Here is a 10794-nt window from a genome sequence, read left to right as displayed (position 1 = left end):
CTTTTAGTTAAGTTGAGGGTTCAAATATTAAGAAGCAGCAACAGCTTAGTGGGGCACCGACTTCCAGATAGAGAGCTACGCTGCTCAAAACTGGAGCAACTATTCGGAAAGAGTAAAGTCGGTATCCGCCCTGTCCCCAACCCCACACGAAGTGGAACCAAGGGCTACCAAGGTGTTGGGGCCGCAGGGTCTTAGAATACCAGTCATAGGAGGGTGGAGAAGCAAGCGCACACCAGAAAGAAATTTTTATCCTGAGTCAGATGTAACCCTGGGGGGAAATTACATCTTTACCTTCTTGTCTATATCACCTTCTCTTCCTCAGACACAGGTGGAACAGAATTTGTGTAACACAGTTTCTGTAAAATGCTGTCTGGGCCTAGGAACTGACAGACTTTTGGAATGGGTCCATAAATCAGAAACTACCTATGCTAAGCATTTATTTGCAATTTAGGGATTTCAATCAAATTTTTTTTCTTTCCACCTATGAGAAAGATTGATATCTTATTTTGAGAATTGATATCTTATTTTGAGAAGTGGGCCATGTTGTGGGTTTCCAAATGTTGAGGTTTTTTTAAAGGTGGCAGTAGGGGTTTTCTAGCATGGGCTGCGAAGTTCACCTGACTGGATTTGAGATGGGTCTTCCCATCATGACCTTGGGCAGATGTGTCTCCAGAAGTCCGTTCCCCATCTGTAGGAAAGTGCTAGGCTTCTACAACCGATACTGCATTTACCAGGGCCCTGGCCAGATAAGGCTTAATAAGGGTTAACTATTGTTGTGTTGTATTCCTCTATTCTGCGGGGATATTATGTATCCATTGTTCACATTGTTGTGAACAATGTAGATTGTTGGTTATCTCTTTGTAACTGATGTGATTAAAAATTACCAGTTTACAGAAGTCAGGATATTTAAGAGCTAACCCTCCACTCTCCCTCATAAAATAACAGCATCTGAGGTCATTTCTGTTTTGTTTTTTTAATTTCTAGGCATATGTTTAATTTTTTTCTTTACATTTGTGCTAAATGAACCTAGTAGTTGGTGTTTTTTGTAAGGCTTCTACTTTTTGCTATTGAAACAAAGTAGATTTTTTTAAAATTGGATATATGTGGTTAATAATGTCCTGAATCTGTAATTTCCATCTGTAGCTCATTATATGCTATGAAGCAGACCAGTTTCACTCACGAATTACTTGGCCACATGATCTTATATTACAGATAGGAAAATTAATCCTAGGGGCCCCCTATGTTAGAAAGGGCGCTGATCGGTGCTGTCAGACACTTTGGCTTCTGTTGCTGAAGGCTCCAACTAGGGGGTCTCTTCAAATACATTTTACCTCTAAAATTTCATGACCCTGAGTTATTTTAACATGAAAAGATTTGAGATTTTTGCTATATTTTTCATTCTTTAAACACCTCCCCCCCACCCCCCCATTGCCTTTCAGCATTAAACTGAAAAGATGTCCCTGTATGACGACCTGGGGGTGGAGACCAGTGACTCCAAAACGGAAGGCTGGTCCAAAAACTTCAAACTTCTGCAGTCTCAGCTTCAGGTGAAGAAGGCGGCTCTCACTCAAGCAAAGGTAAGATACGCCCACGGTGTGAAGCAGGTTCTGCCTGCGGTGAAGTGTGATGTGATTTTAGCGTACTCTTCTGCCTTTTTATTGACGATGTGGGGTTAAACATTTATGGAGAGAGCTTCTGAGTCGAGAGGAGTAAGGAGTTTAATGTCGTTTTGCTTCTCCCAACTCCTGGGAATAGAACTATTTCAGGGATTTCAGTGAAGAAATTAGCACTGTCAATTTCAAACAATGATGCAGGTTTTCAAGCTTCAGTACGTCTATGATAGATTGAAGACCTGGTTCAAATGCTGCTTCAGTAGCCGTATTCCTGATGTGCTGGTGAATTCTGGCTCTGGGTTGGGGCCCTGGGAACCTGCACTTGTGGTAGCATTCCTGCTGTTGTAGGTGGTTTGGAGTCAGCACTTTGAGGGAGGAAGCCGTGCAGTAATTACTGAGCGATAATCATGGGCATGCATTCTTGAGGCCTCAGATTGGTTGTGACTGTCAGGCGGACGTAGTCCGGGGTCATTGTTTTTGTTCCTGTTGTAGACGTGTCGGGCAATGGCACTATCCTTAAAATCATTCAACATTTCAATATGTACAACATTNGGTGGGAGAAGATTTCCTAAGGATTAAACTAGAAAACTCCCAAACAATGGAGGTGACTGCATCTATGCTCTGTAAACCAAAAAGTTGTGTGTTAATGTGTGACTTACTGATTTGGAAATGCGCAAAACTCCAACCACAAAGGAAGGAGGTAATAAACGGCCTGCAAACTGGAGATGTCCGGAGGCTTGGTAGATGCAGATTCCACTTGGAGAGTCCCCAAGGCCCTGGGCTTCAGCATCAGGGCTTTCTCCCACCCACCTGTGCTTTGATCAGCAGGGCAGGGAGACCTAGACCAGACACCTTCTGCCTTTGCTTTCCAGGACCTTTCTCCTTCTGAGCTTGATAGAGAGCCAGAAACTATCAGAGGCATTCGGTAAATGCATTTTATCTCTTAAATGTTCAGTGAACATATCTTATTTCAAGAACGAATTTTCCATTAACCACATTTTAAGCCTGCCTGAAAGCTTAGTGCCAGCACTCCAGCCCCAAACCTACCGAGTCCCCTTCTCATGGGTGGGGGTGAGGGGAGGGCTGATCCCAACCACTCTGGGAATAGCCTTATTCTAGATTTAGAACTAAGGATTTCTGTCCTAATGCTATATCAATATTCTATTTCGAATTTTTGGATTGAGATTCATAAGTGCTAATGGCCTACAGTTTTCTTTGGGCTACATTTGTTGGGTATCACTCCTGTGCCATCTCCACACAAGAAATTTGGAGCTTTCCTTCTTTTCCTATGCTCTGAAACAGCGTATCAGAATTCGTTGGCCCTACGGTCCTGGTGAAATCCCCGAAACATCAGGACCTGCTGCTCTTTCAGGGAGTAGCTCTTTGCTCTTCTCTGTTTCTCCTGTGATAGCTGGTCTGTTTAAATTTCATAACTTGTCTGAAGCCCATTTTGAGAAATTATATTGTCCTAAAAATGATTTATTTCACCCAGATTTTCTAACTGATTTGATAAAACTAAACAAAGTCATCTCTTAAGATAATTTTACTTTCCTTTGCATCTGGAGTTAATTTCCCGTATTCTGTATTTTGTATATTTGTGCTTTCTCCCCTTTTTCTTGTTTAGTTAACAGGTCACCTATTTATTTTTAAAGAATTAGCTCTTGTATTTACTTTTTTAGTTCTATATTTTTCTGTTTTATACACCAACATTTTAGGCTTTTATCTCCATTAATTACATCTTCTACATTTCAAAGGTTTACCCTGTTTTATTTCTAACTTCTTACATGCGTGCTTAATTTATTTAGTTTATTCTAACTTTTTAATTAATACAATCATTAAAACATTGAATTTTCCTCTTGGTACTGTTTTAGCAAAATTCTTGCATTCAGATATATCATTTTCATACTTTTCTAAGTATTATCTATTTTATTTTTTGTTTTCCTTTTTGTTCCAAATGTTATCTAAGCATTTAGAAACTTCCAAGGAGTAAGAATATTTTATTTTCTGTTTTGTCATAATTTTTAGTTTTATGGAATTGTGATCAGATAATATTATCCATATGGTTCTACTTATTGGAATATATTAAGATTTTATCTGTGGCCTAAAATATGGCCAATGGATGTGAATGTTCCAAGGACACTTGAAAAGATGTAATCTCTGTGTCAGGGTACAGAGTTTGATATATTAGATCTACCAAATTAATTATATTTTTAGGTCTTCTCTATTCTCATTTACCTCTGTGCCCTTAATCTGGCAAGGACTATACCAATTATTTCCGTCTGTTCATTCTCTTTATATCTCCTATAATGTTTGCTATGAATAATGAAATTATGGTATTCAACGCACATGAGTAAATATTTCTATTTTTTCTTCATTGTGAATTGTAACTCTTATGATTATGAAATGCCCTGCTTAATCTCCTTGAATACTTTCTGTCATGAAATCAACCACGTATAGTACGTTTGTGGTCCCTGATTTCTTTATGTTTGCATATTCCTGGTATAGTTTTTCTAGTCTTGTATTTTTAAACTTTCAGAATCACTCTATTTTATATATTTTCTTGTATACAACAGAGTTGTGTTATGGTTTGTGCTCCAATCTGAAGTTGTATTTTTTTAAATAGCAAAGTTTAGCTCATTTACATTTACATTTGTATTTTTGTTCTGGGTTACCATAATAATTTTAATATTACATGATGTCCTTAATCATCTATTTCTTTAGATTGTCTATTGAGTCCTTACTATATTTCTTTCTTTTCTCGTTTTTCTTAATCACCAGGTTTTAGTTGATTATATTATTTCTTAGTATGTTCCTTTGTATTAAGATGTATATTTAAATCTCTACTATTTGATTTATCAGCTTGAAATATTTTCCCCCCAATTATAGATATGAAAATCATATTTACACAAAATTGCATTTTCTCTTTTCCTCCCAACTTTTGCTATATCGTTTCTAAATTGTGAGGCTTTATAACGTTTACGTAACCCTAAACTCCATATCTATTGTTTCCTTAGTCATACACTTAATTCAATGTTTTTTCCATTTCTTTTGCAGCAATTTTCCCATTCGTCTCGCCTATAGTGATTTATTTTCAGCTTTGTGCATATAGATGAACGGTTTTGAATGAATGGGAACGAAGGTCTTAGGTAGAATTCTTCTCCCTCTTTCCTATTAGAATGCAGTTGGCTCCCAAAGACATCTTTGCAGCCTTGGACCATTTCTCCCTCTCACCATCTGTGGTCACTGCCAGGCTCTCCTAAGGTTTTGACATTTTACACACTTGCCCTACGGCGACACCTCTTGGCGGAAGAGAAGGACTGGGCTGACGAGAGGTGCGTGCAGTGCGGTCCTCCAGGCGGCAGGGGGCGCCGCGGCGAGGCGACTGCAGCGCAGGCGAGTCTCTCTCCCGGCCGCATGCGCTCCTTGACCCCGCGCCGGCGCGCGCCCTGCGGACTCGGCGTAGGGGTTGGCGCCGGCTGGGGGGCCGATCGTCACGGGCTTACGCCGAGTGCGCCCAGCGCGCCCTCTCCGAGGCGCCTTGGCCCTGGTGCGCCGCCGCAGCTCATGGGGAGAGTCTGCCCGGCGGGCCGGGTAAGTGGCTCCCCGAGGGGCGCGGGCCGGGCGGCCTGGTGGGGAGTCGGGGCGGGAGCGCTTCCCCCGGGGGCTTTGGACGCGAGGCCGTGGCTTTAGGCCGCGCCGCCATGGGGCGGGAGGTCTCGGGCCGGCCCCCCGAGCGCCGGCGCCCTCGCACTCCCGGCGGGCCCCCAGCCCCGGAGACCCTGCGCGTTTCCCTTCGCCCTCCGCCGCCACTTTCCTTTATTTGCCTCGGGTCATCAGGGCCTCGAACTCTTCCTCTCTACTTCCCAGTCTGTCTTTTTGTCGTCTGTTTCTGTTTCTTTTGGACCCGGGAACGTTTTGCTCTCCCCTCCGTTGGTCATGGTTTGAAAAAGTTGCACGGTCCCTAGACCCCGGTCGCCGGGCCTGTGTCACCTGTGGCCTAGCAATTTGCGCCCCTCGGAGGCCCAGGGAGTGGAGAGGAAAAAGAAGCTGTGCCCTTTCCGAACCGCAGAACTTCCGATGTGGATTATCTCCCAAAGACGAGGGGTTTACCTGGACAGGTAAAGGAAGACCTGAGTCTGGTGTTACCTCGCTCGGCCCATGGCCTTTTAAAGCTGTGTTTTAGCCGTGGTCTCCAGTCATCAGTCATTTCTTTTGAGCATCTGTACTTGCCCAGACCACGTGCAATGAGCAGTGAGTGTATACACGATAAATAAGATTCTGTTCTTGCCCTCAGAGTTTGGTTTCTAGGGGAACAATCGTAAAAACCCACGCCTGGGTTGATCCGAGCGACTAAAAGGGAGGCGGGGGTCCTCTGGAAGGGCTTCCAAGAAAGAGTGATGCTTATAACTGAGTCTTGGCGGTACTTTGTTAGACGTGCAAGACGGGGAAAAGGTTCCCAGCAGAGGAAATGAGTGTGAAGGGGCCGAGGTGAAGAACCAGAGTATATTCTGGAAACTGCAGATAAGGCAGAGAGGTTCAGGAGAGGTAGTCAGGTCAGATCAAGAAGGTTTTTTTGATTAGTCGGTAAAGGAGAGCTCTTTGAAGGTACTTATTGCTAGAACCAGGGATATGGGTGGAAAATATTATATTCTGAATAAGGGCAACATTCTGCATATATGCACGTAGATGAGGACTGTATCTCCCAGCAGCAGGTGGAGTTTTTAAAGGATACAATTCATCCTTTTGTGACAACAAAAAAGTTGCCACGTTTTTATGGGATAAAGGCTGCAGACATTTTGACTATAAAAAGAAAATTCAGGGAATAATGGGTAATAAACAGAGGTTGTTTTAGTTTTCCAATTTTATTAACGACTGTGCTGCATGCTGTGCAGTTTAGAGAGAATAGATTGTGAGATAGAAACATAGTAACAAGGTGCAATAGAAGTGTCAACGATGAAGAGCTATTCTGATTGTGGAGTTCAGTGACAACTAAAGATAGCCCTTACAGAAATGAAGAATTTGGGGAGAATTGTTGTGCACCCAGGTGTAACTTTATGAAGTGCATTTCTTTTTACCTGGTTTGTTTTAAATTACCTTCAGGGAGGAAATGATCCAGAGCTAAAAATATCTCAAGTCTTTCATAATAGTAAACCATGAAGGATGTTCCTTTACACTAAATTACAGGTGACTCTGGACTTTGCAGTACACCCCAGCCTATGGTATTTTGGTAATAATAGAGTCTGTGAGAATGGATGGAAATACTAAATTATGGCAAGCGTGTCAGAGGTGGAGGTGAGGGAAAAGTTTTTTTAATTCTTTAAAAAGTTGTTATAAATCTTATACATGAGACAGATGCCTTTTGTTACCTGTATTTTTTGTGGACATCAATTTCCACTGCCCCTCATAGTTTCTGTCCCGTTCCTTTCTGTCCGTATACACTTCCCATAGTCTGTAGCTTAATTTTCACTTTATGGTGCATGAATACCTATTTGGTGATAAGAAGGTCTCTTCTTACCAAGTTTCCTTCTTTACATGCTCAGAACTCAGACCATGACTCATTATTAGTTGTGTGGTTGTAGTATTATTTTTCTCCCATTAATTATAGTACTGTTTAAAATTAACCGTACTTAAATCCCACTTATCATAAGTTGTGTTCTTAAACTGCATTTCTGCAGATCCTGTTGTTTCATAATAAAGTGATTTAAGTGAGTCTGTTAAAATTTTCCATGCATTCACTGTTAGAAAATATTTATGAAGTGCTTAAATGTTCCAAGCATAGTGCTAAGTTAGAGATACAAAGATGAAGACAAAAACAGCCCTTACCTTTAAAGGGCTTATGAGAGACAGATGTGTCAACCAATAGGGGACATAACATGTGAAAGTTGCTTTGATCCAAGTGTGTTCAGGGGAAACAAATTGGAGATAGTTTTATGTGGGGGTAATAGGCACCAAAGGCTTCAAAGATGCATTTGAAAGATGAATATGTGGGATATGGCTGAGAAAACTTCTTCCCTTTTTCTGCCCATTGCACGTGTTTAAAAAAATACTTTGCTAGCTTAGGTAGACTCTTGAAAAGTCATCGTTTTTCTGCCAGAACCACATTCACTGTGTTTCTTTTTAAATGGAGCATACAGAGGGTGCCAAAAACTGTATACATATTTTAACAAAGGAAAAAGCTATTAAAATTCTAATACGAGGTCTGACAAATTTGCGAACTCATCCTAGAAAAAGTGCTGCATACTTCATTGCTGAATATCACTACGGTCACCTTAGAAGTACTCCCCTTGGGAAGCTATGCACCGATGCCAGTGCCTAGTCCACCCTTCAAAGCAATTTTGGAACTCTTTTTCTGGAATGGCCGTCAGAGCTGCTGTCGCATTACCCTTGATGTCCTGAATGTCATCAAAATGTCTTCCTTTCAATATTTCCTTTCTCTTTGAGTAAAGAAAGAAGTCATTAGGGGCCAGACCAGGTGAGTTGGGAGGGTGTTCCAATACAGTTATTTGTTTACTGGCTAAAAACTCCCTTACAGACAGTGCCGTGTGAGCTGGTGCATTGTCGTGATGCAAGAGCCATGAATTGGCAAAGAGTTCAGGTCGTCTAACTTTTTCATGCAGTCCTTTCAGCACTTCCAAATAGTAAACTTTTGTCCAGTTGGTACAAATTCATAATGGATAATCCCTCTGATATCAAAAAAAGGTTAGCAACATTGTTAATGCAACAAGTTGGTGAACTCAGTTGTCAGATTGCATACTCAATATATACCAATAACAAATGATGAATGCAAGTCATGTGTATACATTTTTTTGGCACCCCTGGTATATGAAAGATTCGTTGATCAAAAGGTGGTATTAACAATAAAAAAGTAAATAGTAGGTATTTTAAGTTATAAAAATCAGCTGTTCGTATTTGCTTTTGATCTTGGCTGCTTAAGGTATATCCAGTATTAGAAAGTGCTACTTTTTATTACGTGACACGAGACTTCATGAAATAAATGAGTTATATCACCTAAGAAACATCTCAGCAACAGGGGATTAATGAGAATGGGATTCGGGCTGCTGCTCACCCTGGGCCAGGGAAATCACTTAAATGTGGGGACAGGGGCACATGGGTTGAATGTGGGCTCTCATCCAAATTCTGTCTCTTGTTTTGGATAGTGAAGTCACTGGTGCTTGCACCATTACAGAGGTTAATTAAAAGCAGGCCACACGTGCAAGGATGAATGATGAGTGTGTCATTTCTTTGACTAATGCAGTCCTGTGAATTTCAAATTCGATGAAAATGAGAAAAGTGAAGAAAGCTCCTCTGCATGTACTGTGATGCAAAGGTCTGACTGATAAGCACTTTGCTACAGAAAACTCACAGGTGATGATAAGATGACATCAGTTTCTAACAATTAAAGGGTTTTTGAAGGTTTGCGAACAGAAGCGTCATGATTTCTGAAGCTTTCAGATCAAGGTAAAACAAATGGAATTGTCAACAAACCATCTTCAATTTAAAAATGGAATCAGAGGAAGTATGGTCTCATGAAACCTCATTCATTCAGCCCTGAAATCGTTAAATATTGGATTCTTAAATGAACCAATTCTGTTGGAGGCAGAGATTCTCTAAACAGCTTGATTTTTTTTTTTTAACCCCCAAATTTGGGAGAATATTCCTTTGGGTTTACTCTTCCTGGTAGGGAGATGTAGGAGAGTAAAACAGCAGCCTGTTACCACACACACACACACACACACACACACACACACACAGTGCTGCTTCGCCCCTCCCTGTTACCTGTTCTTTTTTTTTTTTATTGTGGTAAAATATACATAACAAAATTTGCCATTTTCACCATGTTTAAGTGCACAAGTACCGTGGCATTAAGTACACATTGTGCGACCATTGCCACCATCCATTTCCAGAACCCATTGCCTGCTCTTTAACTTTCTAGTGGGACTTGTGGGCAGTGTGTATGTGGTTTTCACTGCTGATTCACGTGGCTAAGCAGACTTTATTTGATTATTAGTATTTCAGCGAATGTTTATTAAATGCCTATTCTGTGCCAGAAATTGGCGATGCAAAAATGAATAAGCTAATCTTTTCAGAATTTAGTGGGCATTTGGTTAACCCATTTCCATGGGCACTAACATTTGTAAATACCTTCTTTGATGAAGTTCTCAAGTTCCTTATGAAGAGATACTGGGAGAAGTAGAGTTTAGGTTACAAACAAATTTTGGTGATTTATGTTTGCAATTTCCCAGAACGTGTTCGTCTTCTCTTGCCTTTATAAGAATAAAGAAAGGACAAATGAACCCATAGTTTTTACCAGGTTTTGGTTTGGTGACCAATTAAGAGGGCTCAACAAATTTAACTAGGTTAGATGAAAGATGCGTGGTCACTTCTGAAGTAGTTTTGAGAACCACAATAGTAAGCTGGATATTCAGTGTTGTTTTTCTTGCGGTTGCACTGAATTTTTCCAGGTTAAATTTAAGGTTTAAGGATATCTAAATTTTAAATAAACTTTAGATCAGAACGATTAGTTTGAATACCAGGTAGGAGAAAAGTGCATGGAAGCTTCTGAAGCTCTTTGATGCAGAGATCTTCCGTTCTGGCCAAAGTTGTCATTGGCCAGAAAACTCTGAAAAGATGGATTGGGAGGGATTTGCAAATAGAGTATTAACTGTGCAGTTGGCCTAACTTCCTATTTCAGCTCTGGGACAGACATTGATCTCAGTCTGGGGATGGAACCAACTGGACCTAGGTTTTCATGGAGTTTACAACAGCGTGGATTAAAATAGGTTCTGAAGCAGACCCCAGGGGGATTCCCTATATATAAAACTCTGGAGATATGGTTGTATTTCTGCCATACTAGGTTAAGAAATGGAGTTTGTTACTTTTTCTCTGTTTGGCTTCAATGACTCAAGGTTAATGCGACAAGGCATTGCCAAGTTCTTCAATAAAATGTTCACTTTGTCTGGCACGGAAGGCAGTGGGCATTTCCCTGTTGGATATGCTCTCTAGGAAATTCTGTCCATGCTATCTGCTAAGTGTGTGAGTTTCAAAGAAGCCTTAACGAGAAGAACATGTAGGCATTCCTCGATTTTTAAGTGATTCATTGAAGCAGTCATCCACCAGTACCCTGGGCTCTGCTTTATTCACCCTGCTTCTGGGCCACATTGGACGCCTTTCATTTAGAAAT

At 41.0% G+C, this 10794-nt stretch overlaps 1 protein-coding gene across 1 annotated transcript in view; it reads left to right on the top strand.

Annotated features, from left to right (window-relative positions):
• The first annotated feature begins 1421 nt into the window (after nt 1–1421).
• The window catches only part of RBM17 (RNA binding motif protein 17), a 34598-nt gene continuing 25225 nt past the window's right edge, over nt 1422–10794 (top strand). The window contains exon 1 of the mRNA XM_019644532.1: nt 1422–1577. Coding sequence (XP_019500077.1) covers nt 1455–1577 — 123 coding nt within the window. The 5' untranslated portion in view covers nt 1422–1454. The remainder of the gene's footprint in view (nt 1578–10794) is intronic.

The sequence above is a fragment of the Hipposideros armiger genome, unplaced genomic scaffold (assembly GCF_001890085.2).
Source record: "Hipposideros armiger isolate ML-2016 unplaced genomic scaffold, ASM189008v1 scaffold_88, whole genome shotgun sequence".
Classification (NCBI taxonomy): Eukaryota; Metazoa; Chordata; class Mammalia; order Chiroptera; family Hipposideridae; genus Hipposideros; species Hipposideros armiger.
The sequence above is the reverse complement of the archived record's forward strand: the minus strand, read 5'-3'. Positions and strand labels throughout refer to the sequence as shown.